Raw genomic sequence first — 16,286 nt, 5'->3', positions numbered from 1 at the left:
GTTTATGGCGGGAAAATACGTTTTTGCGATTTTGGCGGGAAAACGTGTTTTTGTGTTTTAGCGGAAAATACGTTTTGGGGTTTTGGCGTGAAAACATGCTTTTGTTTTTAGCGGGAACAAGATTTTTTGGTTTTAGCGGGAAAACACACTTTTCGATTTTGGCCAGAAAACGAGATTTTGCTATTTAGGCGGAAAAACGTTTTTGCGGTTTTGGCGGAAAAATGAGATTTTTGGTTTTGGCGGGAAAACAGTTTTTTTTTTCGATTTTGGCCGGAAAATAAGATTTTGTGATTTTGGCGGTAAAACGCGTTTTTGGCGGGAAAACGAGATTTTCGGTTTTGGCGGGAAAACGTTTTTTTTTCGATTTTGGCCGGAAAATAAGATTTTGTGATTTTGGCGGTAAAACGCGTTTTTGGCGGGAAAACGAGATTTTCGGTTTTGGCGCGAAAACGGTATTTTTCGGTTTTGGCCGGAAAACGATATTTTGAGATTTTGACGGGAAAACACGTTTTTGGAGTTTTGGCGTGAAAACGAGATTTTTCGATTTTGGCCGGAAAACGAGATTTTGAGATTTTGTTGGGAAAACACATTTTTGCATTTTTTGCGGTAAAATGAGATTTTCGGTTTTAATGGGAAAACACGTTTTTTTTTGTTTTGGCAAGAAAACAAAAAATTTCGGTTTTGGCGAGAAAATATGATTTTTCATTTTGACGGAAAAACGATATTTTACAATTTTGACGGGAAAACACGTTTTGCGATTTTTACGGGAAAATATGTTTTTGGGGTTTTGGCGTGAAAACATGCTTTTGTGATTTTCGCATGAAAACACGTTTTTCAATTTTGGCGGGAAAATGCGTTTTGGGGTTTTGGCGTGAAAACATGCTTTTGTGATTTTCGCATGAAAACACGTTTTTCAATTTTGGCGGGAAAATGCGTTTTGGGGTTTTGACGTGAAAAATTAGTATTTAGGTTTTCGCGGGAAAACACGTTTCTGTGGTTTTGTCAGTTTTCGTGTTTGACAAAATGATATTATGTTTATGTTTATAATTGAGAAAAAGACAAAAATAGCACTAAATCAAGTTTTTGTTCCCAAACTAGCACTCAAGGTCAAAAGTCACAAAAATAGCACTTAATGTTTTATCAAAAGTCACAAACTTAGGGTTTAGAGTTAAAGGGTGGGGTTTAGGATTTAGGGTTTAGGGTTTAGAGTTTAGGGTTTAGGGTTTAGAGTTTAGGGTTTAGGGTTTAGAGTTTAGGGTTTAGGGTTTAGAGTTTAGGGTTTAGGGTTTAGAGTTTAGGGTTTAGGGTTTAGAGTTTAGGGTTTAGGGTTTATAGATTAGGGTTTAGGGTTTAGGGTCTAGGGTTTAGGGTTTAGAATTTAGGGTTTAGAATTTAGGGTTTAGGGTTTAGGGTTTAGAGTTGAGAAATGAGGTTTTGGGGATAAGATTTCAAATTTTGAAAAATAAAAAAATTAAAATTTTCAAAGGATAAACTTAGAAATGTGCTATTTTGGTCATTTTAGTTTTGGAGTGATATTTTTATGATATAAACTTAGAAATGTGCTATTTTGGAGATTTGCCCTTTGTAATTTGTGAATTACATTAAAGGCATAATAGACATTATACCATTTTGAATGAATCATCTCTATTCAAATGATCCAAATTGGTTCAGCTGGATGGACTTTAAAATTAAGCCTAAATTTCTGAAAGTCATTCGGATAATCCATCTAGATGAGTTACACTTTTAGTGCCTAAACAAACAAAACTCTCATCTTCATCCAGATGACTCATTCGGATGGAGAAACGAACATTGCCCTAGCTTGTTCTCTTGGCTTCAACAAAAAGACATAGTATCAGTTTTTATGTTGACAAAAGAGCAAATCAATCATTGGTCAAAATAGTAAGCAAAACTCCTTTTCTTTTCCGTTTTATAAAGGACAAACATACCATTCCCCACTTCCCAAATTAAAGAAGAAACAATGCGTACGATTATTATTATTATTATTATTATAGACACTATATAAACGCACAATAAGAAGTATTCGTGATGGACAAATAAACGAAAATGGAAAGAGATAACATATTATTTATTTGTAAAAGAGAGAAAAGCCGAGACAAATGAAAACAAAAAAATGATTAGTAAAGAGAGTCGATGCTCAAAGTGGGGCTTTGCGTTTCATTATAAGCTCCTATTCCCGTTTCTATTTTTAATCTCACCACCTCTTGTTCTTCTTCCTCCGCCTGTTCAAATTAAACCAAAAAAAATATCATTAATAATTAAGATAAAACTTAATTATATTGTCAGACGACATTATACAAATAAAAAACTCAAACGAAGACAGGAGCCAGAGAAGTGACAGATGCCATAAGGATAAAAGCAACCAAATATATAATTATATATTCCCTCCTTTTCATAATAGATAATATTTTTTAAAAAATTTTGTTGTTTCAAAATAAACGATGTTTTGATATTTTTATGTTATTTTCAACTTTATTAAAAACGGTGTAACCAATTAGATGTTGTAGTCATTTCTGTAATTGGTTGAATAATTTTTAAATTATATTTTTAAAACTATTTTTTAGAGAAAAATAAATTTCTTAATCTTTATGCACTAAAAAATAACATCATCTATTGTGAAAAGGAGAGAATATATATCAGCAATTGTGATCATAATCCTATCTTTAAGATCCAATTATTTATTGAGACTTTTATTCTTTATTTCTCTCACATTTGAAAGTATCCTATAATCCTTTTATCAACTCCAGACAATATATATATGACGTATCTTGCAGAATTAGCTAATACTCCCTCTGGATTTAAATATATGATATTTAAGATTTTACACGTATATTAAGAAATAATAAATATATTATTTTAATTGTTATTTTTTTGTTATATCAATAAAGTTTTACCACTCATAATTTTATTTTTTAATTTATGTTTAAATTTTAAAAATAAATACATTAATTATATCTTAAAACATCATATATTTGTATACAAAATAAAAAGATAAAACATCATAACTTCGTATCCGGAGGGAGTATTTTAGTATCGTTTTATAACCCATTGTTATTTAATTCGAGCGGTTGAGCAACATTGATTACAAAGCAATCAGATTCTGCTTACCGCAGAGATAATATATTTTTTCTTTTCTTAATGTCCAAATGGACCAATTCCAATAGTTGTGGGACCAAAAACTAATTTTATTAAAATACTAAAACAAAACCAATAAATGCTTGGTCGAGGCTCTCCCCGCGTTCCGATATGGAAGCTAGGAACCCATTTACGTAACTATTTACCACGCCGATTGAGAAGAAATAAATGAAACTGGAACTGTTTGACCAAAAAAAAAAAAAAAAAAAGAAACTGGAACTATTCACCACCGGTAAAGGAAAAAACCATACACCCTTTTTGCACTAAAGAATAACATCATCTATTGTGAAACGGAGAGAATATATATCAGCAATTGTGATCATAATCCTATCTCTAAGATCCAATTATTTATTGAGACTTTTATTCTTTATTTCTCTCACATTTGAAAGTATCCTATAATCCTTTTATCAACTCCAGACAATATATATATGACGTATCTCGCAGAATTAGCTAATACTACCTCTGGATTTAAATATATGATGTTTAAGATTTTACACGCATATTAAAAAATAATAAATACATTATTTTAATTGTTATTTTTTGATTATATCAATAAAGTTTTACCACTCATAATTTTATTTTTTAATTTATGTTTAAATTTTAAAAATAAATACATTAATTATATCTTAAAACATCATATATTTGTATACAAAATAAAAAGATAAAACATCGTACATTCGTATCCGGAGGGAGTATTTTAGTATCGTTTTATAACCCATTGTTATTTAATTCGAGCGGTTGAGCAACATTGATTACAAAGCAATCAGATTCTGCTTACCGCAGAGATAATATATTTTTTCTTTTCTTAATGTCCAAATGGACCAATTCCAATAGTTGTGTGACCAAAAACTAATTTTATTAAAATACTAAAACAAAACCAATAAATGCTTGGTCGAGGCTCTCCCCGCGTTCCGATATGGAAGCTAGGAACCCATTTACGTAACTATTTACCACGCCGATTGAGAAGAAATAAATGAAACTGGAACTGTTTGACCAAAAAAAAAAAAAAAAAATGAAACTGGAACTATTCACCACCGGTAAAGGAAAAAACCATAAACCCTTTTTTTTGTCGAAAACATTTTTTCTTAGCCATACCACCTAATTTCCCTATTTTTTAATATCTAGTTATTTATAAATAAATTGACAAACTTTGTTAAAAGAAATAATAAATGATAAATTGACAAACGAAAAGGGAAAGTTTTGAATTTTTTTTTTATATAATCATTACAATTGATGATAACAGTGGAACTAGAATTAGTATTTTTAAAAGTCATGCAATTTACTTGAATAAAATTACAGAATAAGCCACAGCCAAGTGGCCAACGAAAATATAGACCAAACACAAAATGTAGTGACGACCAAACCCAGAATATTTTCTATTAATTTAATGATTAGTTTACTCTAATAAAATCTTGCTTTAAATCAACCAGAAAGGTCCATGTCGTCTAAACAAAATATAAAATGATTCAAATCAAGAAACCTTGCATTTTGAGAAAGGTATTTATATATTTTTTTTAAAGGTAAAGAAATAACACAATGGCTCATTGCCACCGTCACCAATAAAACATTTAGTGTTAAAATAATTTGGCACGAGCAGAGAACCACAGAAAATCCTTCAAAACCAAATCAGAAGAGATTGCAAAATCTAGTAAAAACTCGACGAAAACCCTTTAAAAAGTAAAAAAAAATTGACTCACATTTAAGCCACAATAGGCATTTATTCTAACAAAAAGAACTATTTTCACTTAGGTTAATTTTCAATTTTAAGAGAACTATTATCGTGCGATTTGCATTAGACTTGAAGAAAAGTTAACTAAATCAATACTAATATATAGGGGTGGGCGTTCGGGTACCCGTTTGGGTTCGGATCGAGTATTTCGGATTTTCGGGTATTTCGGTATAGAGGTGTAGAACCCGTTCGGGTATTTCTGTACTTCGGGTCGGGTTCGGCTATTTTTAGTTCGGATTCGGTTATTTCGGATCGGGTTCGGATATTTAGATTTTGAAAAAAAAAATTAAATTTTCATTTCTCAAGTTTCTTGTATTTAAAAATATAACTTTCACTTAACTAATTTTTTTATTTTTAATAGATTGAATGGTTAATAGATTTGGCCATAATATTTTAAAACTAAAAAGACATTAATTTAGTTATTTTTTTTAAATGTTGGATGTAACTTTTTGTTAATTTTTGAAATAAAAAACTTTACATGCATTTTAAGTGAATAGCAAATCATTTTTTCCGTAATTGTATGTGTATCATATGAACTTAAAGTATGTATAGTATCAATATAAATATTTTATATAAAATGAGAGATGTAAACTAGAAATATAAGGTTAATTATACATATGTTCGGTTATCTTCGGATATCCATTCGGGTTCGGGTATTATCCGTTCGGGTTCAGGTATCCAATCTCTCCTTATTCAATACCCGTTCAGGTATTTTGCTACTTCGGTTCGGATTTCGGTTCGGGTTTTTCGGATCGGGTTCGGGTGCGACTTCGGATATCGGATAAAATGCCAACCCCTACTAATATATATGAATGCTTCCTTTTACTTTTTTTTCTTTGAAAAGTTTACTGTCCACGTCTTGACTAATTGTAATCATTACTACTTGATAGTAATTAACTAATGACAAATTGGAGAGAGAGAGGGAGATGCTGACCTCAATAAAGACAGTGTTGAAGATCATGCCAGAGAAAGAGTTGAGATTGGAAGTGATGATTTTGAGATTCAATGACTCAAAGACTTCACACAGTTTCACCATTGTGTCTGTCCTCTTATTACATGTTACATTCACTACCACTGTCCTCTCTCCCATGAATGTCACCTTCAGCTTCAATCACCCAATAAAAACCCCACAATTTTTAATGATTTTTTTTAGTTTAAATGATTCAAGGTGTTAAAGTAGGAAAGCACAGAAATTTACGTCGAGAACTTCAATGAGAGAACGGGAAGGACCAGAATCAAGCTGCTTCATCTTCTTGGATGTGACAGGAACCAGCAAATCACGATCAAAATCTTTACTGAAGCTCAGGCTACTCTTTGGAGTAGATTCAAGTTCTCTGATCTCAGCTTCGAGCTTCGACTCTTCATATTGCAACCCTTGTATGTAACTAATTGCATCTTTGATTATTGATGCTTTATCCATCTACCAAAGAAAAAGAAAAACAGATACCAAAATAAGCTTGGATCTTGGAACTAGAAGACAACGAGTTTAGATGGGAACTTTTTAAAAAAAAAAAACCTTAGTGATATTGGGGACAACTGATCGAAGAGCGAAGAGTCTCTGGTTAAGCTTCTGTCTTCTGTTTCTCTCCGACACAATATTCTTAGAAGCCGGAGACGAAGCCGCCCCATCAGGCGAACTCGAATCATACGACCCAGAAATCGCTTCCTCCAAAGGCCAGCTATTAGAGAAAGAAACGAATATCAGAATCTCAAGTGTTTCCGGGAAAGTGGGGATATAGAAAGAGAGAGACAAAAATGAAAAAAACAAGAAAGAACCTGTCATATTCGAAGTCTTCGTTTTGGAGGAAGGAGTTTGTTTCCCAGTAATTGTTGAACTCTTGGTCGACGTTATCCATTTTCCGACAGAGTTCTCTCTAATCAACTGTCTGATCGTTTATGTGGTGTCTCTTGTCTCTCTCGACCTGTGAGCTTTATATAGAGAAGGGCAGTGATAAAACTAGAATGAGACAGACCAAGCTCTCTGGAGACAACAACGTAGGTTTCCAGTTAATATACACACCAGCGTTGTATCCTCCTTACTGAAACAAAAGAAGGGTTTGACAATGTCAATTATTAGTAGTAAACAGTAATTGGTCAATAAAAAAATAAAGGTAGTATTTTCTAACTAAAATAAAAACAACAAAAGACTAGCATAATATTAAAATAATATAGAGTATTCAGGTTGATAATTATTCGACACGAGGTCTTTATTCATCAGTCTTAACTATTCTGTACCTGTTTGTCAATATCTACAGTGTGAGCACTAAAGAAATGTTCCAACTTAATAATATTAAAATAAATAATTTTTTTATATAAAAGTCATGACCAAAAAGGAAAAGGATAGGAGACAGAAACATAAACTATTACAAGACAAGGTAGCAAAAAAAAATGACAAAGATAGTGAAACAGCATATAGCAAAAAGAAAAAAGAAATGATTTGACAATCAAAATATGTGTAACAATACCCAACAAAGTCAATCATGCGATGTTAATTAGCTAATAAATAATTAAAAGAAAAAAAACCAAATATATGTTTTTTAAATCCAATAATTTAAGTATTCGTAATTAACGAGATGATTATAGTAGTCAAAGAGATCACACAGGTAAAACAAGGAAAGTGACATTTTGAAAAAATCTAAAAAACGAAATTCGGTGTTTCAGTTCACATATGTTTCAGCACGAGTGGTCTAACAGACGATGATGTCAATACTGAATAGGATCTCACATTATGACCATCTGAAAAACGTTTTAACAACGAACAGACACATATGCATGACATTAAGTATGACCAGAAGCCTAAAAGCATTAGACTCAGAAATTTCTTACACAAAACTACAAAACATCGAAAAGATGGGCAATCATGAAAAAAAGAAATCAATATACCTTATTTGCCTTGTCCCTAGGTCACTTCAGAAACGAGTAGGAAGCTTCCCATAGGACTTGTTCGTCTATCTTGCACAAGTCTCCATCGTCTAGACGTTTCCACGTCTTGATACGTTGAACTCCTGTCCACGTGTCTTTTCCTTTCCCGAGCTTAGCCTCAATCAGTCGCGATCTTCTGTGCCAATTTCGTCTTCCATATGCATGGTATCCAAATCCTCCACCGTAACAAAACCAGACTCCTTTTAGATTTCCGCAGAAATCATTGACATGGTCGTGTCCTATGAACGCGGCTTTTACATTTCCCATGGACAAAAAGGTACTTAAGACTCCTGATTGCACGATGGAGCATGCCACACCCTCCTGAAACTGGCCAATAAAGGGTGTGTACCACAGATCACGGACTTCCGGGATTGGAATGTGGAAGAAGGCTAGCGCTGGATCAGGATTACTGGGAACGTTTCCCATGTTCTGGTTAAGACCATGTTTAGTGTAATCATGATAAAAGATCTGAATATGAGAATATTTCACCAGATGTAACAAGAAATGATTAAGTCTCTTTTACCTGTTTAGAAGCATCTTGAAGCCAACTAAGTTGAGAATCCTTGATCCATCCATATGTTCGTCTACCTTGGACAGTTTCTCTATCTCCACTGTCAAGAAAGAAGAGGTCAAAGACGGTGCTATTTGACAGAACAGAACCAGGTGCACCGTGTACTCTGAGGCGGTAATTCCCAAAGCCATCAATTGATCTCAATGCGCCTCTTTCCGAGCCATCTTGGAGAGGTGGATTGATTTGAGAGACGGAAAAATCCATAAGCGAGAGGAAAGTCATCAGCTCTGCACGGTTCATAGTGGACTCCTGGTCATGATTTCCTAAAATGGCAGCCCATGGGATTCCATATTCAATGGCTGGACCAATGGCTTGAAGAAGAGATTCAGCTGCATCAGTAGTGCTTGATCCAAATATATTATCCCCTAATAATCACCAACAACAAAAGTTAGCGAATCAGCTCTAATCCTTCCTTTAAAACTGTCACATCGATCAAATAGATATTATAACTAACTGGAAACTAATTGTTGATCAAATGTGTTTGCTCACTGAAGTTTCATCATCGCTAAATCTTACATCCAAGCTAACTGTGGATCAAATGTCTCAAGTTTCATCATCACTAAATCTTATATCCAAGCTAATTGTTGATCACATTCAAGTTTCATCATCACTTGGAGGAGCTCTTACAAGCTTTCAGTTTCACTAAACATTATTTATAGCTCTCAAATCAACACCAGTACTTCTCCCTCGCGCTTTCACAGATCATAAGAGAATCAATGAATGACGCATGGCTTACCAGTAAATGCGATGAGATCGGGTCTCTCAGCTTCAATCATCCTCCGAAGGAACTGAGTGGTATTGAGATCAGAACAGTAACCGTATTCTGCATCCGTCACATCTCTGCATCGAGTGATGCTACCCATCCCGAAATGCATATCCGCAACCTGTAGCCAGCGATCGTCGACCATTCGAAACCACATCAAATCAAACACAAGCGAAACTGCACGAATTTTGAAAAGGGACTAACGTAACGGACCTGGAGGATTTTGAAGGTGCCGTCGTCGCGGAACCGTAGAGGGAGATTCGGAGACCTTTTGAGGCGGATTTGGTTGTGGTTGACTTGTAGTTTGTGCGAGATTAGGGTTTCGATGGAGTAGATAAGAGATATGATTAGGGTTAAGTAGAGGATAGTGTGCTTCCAGTTCACAGTTATTCTTGCAGGACTCATTCTCACTTCCTTCTTCTTCCCCACTGTTTGCTAGACCGAGAGATCGAGGATAATCATCCTACAACTTTCTAAAATAGTTTGATTTGAAGTCCGTAATCGCGGCCGCAAATAACGCGCGTTTGGCGGATTACAAGTCGCGATAAAAGGCGGTTTGAAATCCCATTGTGCTTTTTTCACTTCACATAATGCCCCGGTATACCAGTGGCGAATAGTTTTTTTCCTTTGCTTCTAAAATTCAGTTTAAACGTGTCCATAAGAGTTTTATTCTGTTTTGGATCGATTTCATTTGGTTCTATATTTTTATAGTTATACATATTCAAAAAAATTCAAATATTATTCGATTTAGTTGTTTATTCTTTCTATTTAGATCCGTCAAATGTATTGTTTTTTTTTTTTAAATGAAACTAACATTTTAATCTCTAAATTAGACATACAATTTTATACTAACTAAAGTTCACAAAAAGATAAAGTTTACAAATAGAAATACGTTGCAAACTAAATCATAAATGAGAAAAGGACGCGGAAAGTCAATAGTCATAAACATTCAGAATCGGTTCTTATCGAATATAAATTTTCAAATATTATAGTTTTGGATTCATATATGTACTTTGTCTGATCAGTTTCGATTTGATTTTTTTGGGTTAATTTCAGTTCACATTTTTGGACTTGGGTAAGAAGATGAAGACTAGTTTTCCTTTCAGTGTGGATTGTAGTGTTACTAATGAGTAGTTCTGCAAAAAAAATGAACACACATTTGTTTGCCAAATTTAAAACACATTTATACTACATTCGAAAGAGAAAAACGACTTACACCAGTTAAACCCCCCCATATTAGTAACATAAATTTTACATTGAAAAGGAAAAAAAAATTAAAAAAAAAGGAATATAAACCGAAGGATCTACTCGACTTGAAAACTTGGACTTTGCTTGGAACTAAACGTGCTATTTCTCCACGAGAACTATCATATAGTAACAAATGTCCACCAAACTATGACCTCGTTCTAAATCTCCCTGAATTAAATATACAAACTTATTTCTCCCTGAATCGATAGTTTGAAATTTAATTACCCAAAATTTACAGTTTTAACTGGTTTACTGTTTACCAAGCAATTTAACCAACTAAACCAAACATTTTTAACCAACTAAACAAAAAAAGAAAAGAAAAACCAAACTTGAACCGTTAGTGTCTTCTTCTCCCAACGAGCAAGAGATGATGACACTCTTCCTCCACTTGTTTTCTTACAGATTAGAGAAAACTTTTGATATATCCTAAAACAATCAAAATTCAGATGAAATTAGAAACACTTGATCCGCAACTCTAAAATATATCAGATCTCGATGACATAAACAATACACCAGCATAAAAAGATATCAAACCTTCAAATATTTCCTCTCAAACCTTCAAATATTTCCTCTCAAATAGATATCAATGTTGGGGATGGTGAAGGAGGAGGAATTGAGTCTCTCGCTCCTCGGGTGAAGAAGAAGATGTAAAGGGGTCGGAACTGTTAGATAGTCTGGTCTGATTTTTTTTTGGTTTAGTTTGTTAAAAATTGTTTGGTTAACAGCAAACAAGTTAAAACAATGGTCTATGGATAATTACATTTCGAACTATCAATTCGGGGAGAAATAGATTTCTAATTTTCAATTTGGAGAGATTTAGAACGATGTCATAGTTTGGTGGACATCTGATGCTATATAATAGTTTTCGTGGGGAAATAGCACGTCCACCCACCCCAGCACCATATTGTTTGTTGTTGTTGTTGTCAACTATACCTAGAGCTGTCAAATGGTTGGGCTAACCGACTTTCGTCCCTGCTCGACGGGTGGATCTTGTAGTCAAATTTCTTGCAAGTAGGGTTCATAAACGAGGACATATCACATTCTTTTAGTACCTGTCAACTATGAGCTGTCAAGTAAGGAGTATTTTGGTTGTCCTTTGTCCAAATCTAATTGGACCTAATATGGCTATATACCCATGTTTCTACTCGGGCTATGATTGGACAAAATTCTGAAGACCATTTAGACCATGGTCCTTATTATCTAAGCAAGTGCCTTTTGATGGCTTTAACAATTCTCATAACACAACTACGGATTATTACATTTAGATTATATGTCTTTTTTATCCAGATAACTTAACGAATAACTAGTTTTGTCATCTAAGCCAATGTAGTATTTATGAGTTCATCTTGCCTAGAACTTCATGCCTACCTGGTTCCAAAAGATACAAAACTCAATAAATAAGATATATATTCTATAGTTTGACATTGCATCATATATGAAATGGTTATCCATATAACTTAATCAATAACCGGTTACCGTCTATCAGAGAAGACTTCACTTTCGTTAAATTGTTCCATCTGTGAAACTGGAGCACAAAGAAGCTAGATCCATAAATTGTCATCTCTAAATCCAACATAAATCTGATTTCCTACTGCAATCTAATATTCTCCTCCACTCAAAAAAATTACATCTAAAAACTTTTAAAGCATTCCATGATAAATATCTGCATGATTTGCAAATTTAGCGAAGAAAATAAAACTTTTAAATCACATTATCAATATTGAAAATTTTGAGGAATCAGTGAGGAAGATGAAGAGATTAGACAAAGCTAAAAATCATACGGATGACAAAGATTTGTTCATACCTGACATGAACAAGAAACTAATACAATTTCTTAAGAGATGGAACTGAAATTACGGCGAAAAAGAAAAAAAAATTGCAAAGAAGACTGAAAATGAAATCAGAAATTTCTGCAAAGAAAGGAAACTCTTAAGAAAAAATGTTTTTTTCAGAAAATTGAGAGGTATTAGAAAGAGATGCGGGTCTCAAACATCATATGGTCAAAGTTGTTAATAATATTCATCTTATCATACTAACATAATTTTATATGTATCTTTATTTTTATTTTTTTAACAAATAAACATGTTTTGCAAAACAAAAAAAAATAATCATGCTAAATGATTTAGAAAAATATAATCATATATTTACTTTACAAAAAGAATGATAGAAAAGATTAATACAAATTTATGAAAATCTTTACCAATCTAAAAAAGTTATGATCAAATTTTATAAGTTAAAGTATATGTATATTCACAATCTACATAACTTTTAAAATCTATCAACTTTACAAAACTATCCTCCTTCTAAAGCCTCCATATATATATATATCTCTCTCTGTTTCTCTTTTATGTGTGTTCCTTGTTCAAAATTATCATCTTTCATTTTTCCATATAGTGTTTTGATTGTTTTCATATTTTATAAGTCAAAGTATATGTATTTTTACAATCCACATAACTTTTAAAATCTATCGACTTTACAAATCTATCCTCCTTCTAAAGCCTCCATTTATATCTCTCTCTCTGTGTGTTCTCTTTTATGTGTGTTCCTTGTTCAAAATTATCATCTTTCATTTTCCATATAGTGTTTTGATTGTTTTCATATTTTTTAGTAACAGAAAAAAAAACTTTTCGAATTAACCACCTTTAAATATCTTCCAAGTTCTTTCTTTTTATTTTACGAGTCTCCATGAAAACCTCAGCGAGGCTCTGACTCTAACCTTAAAGTGTCTCCGACGCTAATTTCAGCGACGCTAGTTTCCGACGCGAGTCTCCAGACGCTAACGGATCTTTCAATGAATCCCCACGTGAGTTCTTTCACTTTCTTTCAGTACGGATGTTTTGATTTCGTTTTCTTTATGGAATTTCCTAAACCTTCTTTCCTTTTATTTCTGGAAAATCACATAGAATGCTTCTAACATGTCATCCTTCTTGCAAGGATAAAAAGACGATCTTCTACTAGGATGCAGAAAACGCACCGATACCGTATGAAATGGAACGTGAGGATTTGTTAAAGATGTTTAGATTCTCCCTAATTCGCTTCGGCTACAACAGTCTTTCAGACTAAGATTTTTATTGGAGGTTTTAGGAAGAATCACAAAAACAGTCCATGTCTCTTCAAGACAAAGAAACAATGGAGCGTCATGGTCTACAGCTATTCTATGCCGAATCTGAAAAAAAGATGCTGCTGATTATGAGTTGTTGAAGGTCTTGAAACATGATGATAGGCGCTCCAAGTACAAGAACAACGTTGTCATTGTTGGAGGCGATCATCTTCATGTCAAATATCTGCGGTTTTGTCAGGACAATCATAAGAGAAATAATGTGATATTGCTCTATACTCAGGCACTGAAAATATCGGTTGGAAATGTGCTTAACAAGCAGATCTCTCTCAGAGATTTCTTGCAGCTTCCTCCTCCTAGCAAGTAAGAGAAGATGCAACCGGCAAAATGGACTCCAATCGTGATGGACAGAAGGCTAAGAAGGGGAGAGAGGAACAAGGCAGGAAGGCTCGAAACCAGGAGCAAAAATTGGATAAAGCTGAGACAGAGGAGCTGCAGGCTCTGGGGATCAATGAATATGTGGTTCTTAACAAGGGATGTTCGAAGCTAGTGAAGGAGGATCGTTCTAAGGAGAATAAGAATAAGAAGGCTAAAGGCTTCACGGAGGAGAAGAAGCACAAAATGGAGGGAGACGAAGAGAAAGGGGAGTTGTAAGGGGAAGAGAGGAAGAGGAGTTGTAAGCGAGGAGAAGAAGCAGAAGATGGAGGGAGAGGAAGAGGAAGAGATGAACAGGAAGGGGAAGAGAGGAAGAGGAGTTGTAAGCGAGGAGAAGAAGCAGAAGATGGAGGGAGAGGAAGAGGAAGAGATGAACAGGAAGGGGAAGAGAGGAAGAGGAGTTGTAAGCGAGGAGAAGAAGCAGAAGATGGAGGGAGAGGAAGAGGAAGAGATGAACAGGAAGGGGAAGAGAGGAAGAGGAGTTGTAAGCGAGGAGAAGAAGCAGAAGATGGAGGGAGAGGAAGAGGAAGAGATGAACAGGAAGGGGAAGAGAGGAAGAGGAGTTGTAAGCGAGGAGAAGAAGCAGAAGATGGAGGGAGAGGAAGAGGAAGAGATGAACAGGAAGGGGAAGAGAGGAAGAGGAGTTGTAAGCGAGGAGAAGAAGCAGAAGATGGAGGGAGAGGAAGAGGAAGAGATGAACAGGAAGGGGAAGAGAGGAAGAGGAGTTGTAAGCGAGGAGAAGAAGCAGAAGATGGAGGGAGAGGAAGAGGAAGAGATGAACAGGAAGGGGAAGAGAGGAAGAGGAGTTGTAAGCGAGGAGAAGAAGCAGAAGATGGAGGGAGAGGAAGAGGAAGAGATGAACAGGAAGGGGAAGAGAGGAAGAGGAGTTGTAAGCGAGGAGAAGAAGCAGAAGATGGAGGGAGAGGAAGAGGAAGAGATGAACAGGAAGGGGAAGAGAGGAAGAGGAGTTGTAAGCGAGGAGAAGAAGCAGAAGATGGAGGGAGAGGAAGAGGAAGAGATGAACAGGAAGGGGAAGAGAGGAAGAGGAGTTGTAAGCGAGGAGAAGAAGCAGAAGATGGAGGGAGAGGAAGAGGAAGAGATGAACAGGAAGGGGAAGAGAGGAAGAGGAGTTGTAAGCGAGGAGAAGAAGCAGAAGATGGAGGGAGAGGAAGAGGAAGAGATGAACAGGAAGGGGAAGAGAGGAAGAGGAGTTGTAAGCGAGGAGAAGAAGCAGAAGATGGAGGAAGACGAAAAGGAAGAGATGAAGAGGAAGGAGAGTTGTAAGGGGAAGAGAGGAAGAGGAGTTGTAAGAGAGGAGAAGAAGAAGAAGAAGAAGAAGAAGAAGAAGTAGAAAAAGTCAACTTGAATCATGATCATACGACTGGAAAACCAAAAAATATTCATTGCTTGCCTGCTTTTCTCTTATCATCGATCCTCTAATTGATAGAATGGTTTACTGGAAAACATGTGTCACGAATTTGTGAGAAAAAAATTAGCGTAGATAATAATCAAGATTGTTTCTTACTCATAGTTAAGGCTTCGCGATGTTGTATTACCTTGCAGGTAATGGCCCAAACCCAGAGTCAGTTTGATGAAGCATTGAAACCCGTATCTCTTCTTTTATGTGCATCTGTTGAGAACGGTGCCAACCCAATTAGCGTGCCGAACTTGAAGTCAATCAAAAAACAATATTTCTCCAAGAAGCACAAGCCCGACAAAATCATTTTCTTGCTCTGAGGGTCTAGACTACTCGATTATTACTTTGGAGTGACTCTTCTTTGTTTTTAAGTGATGCATTTTTCTGTGTCAAGGCCACTTACATCTTCACTGCTATCCCTCCTTGTGGTGGGCGTACGGAAAAAATAGCACTTTGTATGTTGAAAAGGATAATAAACATCGCCAGAAGCTGCTGCTTCAGCTATTGCAGCAAGTGGTGATATTTACTCTCTGTGGCTTTATGCATATTCCCAAATGGTGGTTTGTTGTCGCAAATAATTTCTTTCACTTTGTCAGGTTCTGTTGGTGGACAGCCTATAGTCTATCAAAAGCTGAAGAATCTATCATTGTTTCTCTCCGAGCAGATCTTTCAATGGACACCCCAGTCTCTTTGTGCCCCCATCCATTACCAAGTCCACACTCCACCCAGCTCAAATCAAATAATCACTCACTTTCCTCCAGACCCTCCTCAAGTCCTCATTTTCCTTTATATGATGTTTTAATAAAAAAATGGAACAAAAATCTAAATCCTAATTATTTTTTTGGGAAAATTTGTTAAAAGGGGACAAGTTACCTTATTAGCAATGTTTTAAAAACCGGACCGGATACCGATTCGGCGTATCCACTGGATGACTGGTCGGACCGGTTCAACCGGTCGAACCGGGTTTTCTATTTATTATATATATAATAA

At 35.1% G+C, this 16,286-nt stretch overlaps 2 protein-coding genes across 3 annotated transcripts; both read right to left on the bottom strand.

Annotated features, from left to right (window-relative positions):
• Positions 1-1,993: 1,993 nt before the first annotated feature.
• Positions 1,994-6,897, bottom strand: LOC106319374 (transcription factor bHLH35). Of its 2 annotated transcripts, none has more exons than XM_013757685.1 (5): positions 6,659-6,897; positions 6,399-6,561; positions 6,081-6,302; positions 5,817-5,987; positions 1,994-2,240 (listed from the first exon to the last, which is right to left on the bottom strand). In XM_013757685.1, the coding sequence occupies exons 1-5, from the start codon at positions 6,736-6,738 to the stop codon at positions 2,136-2,138; spliced, it is 741 nt and encodes a 246-aa protein (XP_013613139.1). In that variant the 5' UTR covers positions 6,739-6,897; the 3' UTR covers positions 1,994-2,135. The 2 variants fall into 2 exon arrangements, with proteins under 2 accessions (XP_013613139.1, XP_013613140.1); XM_013757686.1 differs by lacking the exon at positions 1,994-2,240 and adding an exon at positions 3,024-3,246.
• Positions 6,898-7,766: 869 nt separating this feature from the next.
• LOC106319373 (probable inactive purple acid phosphatase 28) lies at positions 7,767-9,594 on the bottom strand. Its single transcript, XM_013757684.1, has 4 exons — positions 9,352-9,594; positions 9,112-9,259; positions 8,328-8,740; positions 7,767-8,233 (listed from the first exon to the last, which is right to left on the bottom strand). The coding sequence occupies exons 1-4, from the start codon at positions 9,541-9,543 to the stop codon at positions 7,787-7,789; spliced, it is 1,200 nt and encodes a 399-aa protein (XP_013613138.1). The 5' UTR covers positions 9,544-9,594; the 3' UTR covers positions 7,767-7,786.
• Between the last annotated feature and the right edge of the window lie 6,692 nt (positions 9,595-16,286).

Source organism: Brassica oleracea, chromosome C9 (genome assembly GCF_000695525.1).
Source record: "Brassica oleracea var. oleracea cultivar TO1000 chromosome C9, BOL, whole genome shotgun sequence".
Taxonomy (NCBI): Eukaryota; Viridiplantae; Streptophyta; class Magnoliopsida; order Brassicales; family Brassicaceae; genus Brassica; species Brassica oleracea.
This window is presented reverse-complemented; position numbering and strand designations above follow the sequence as displayed.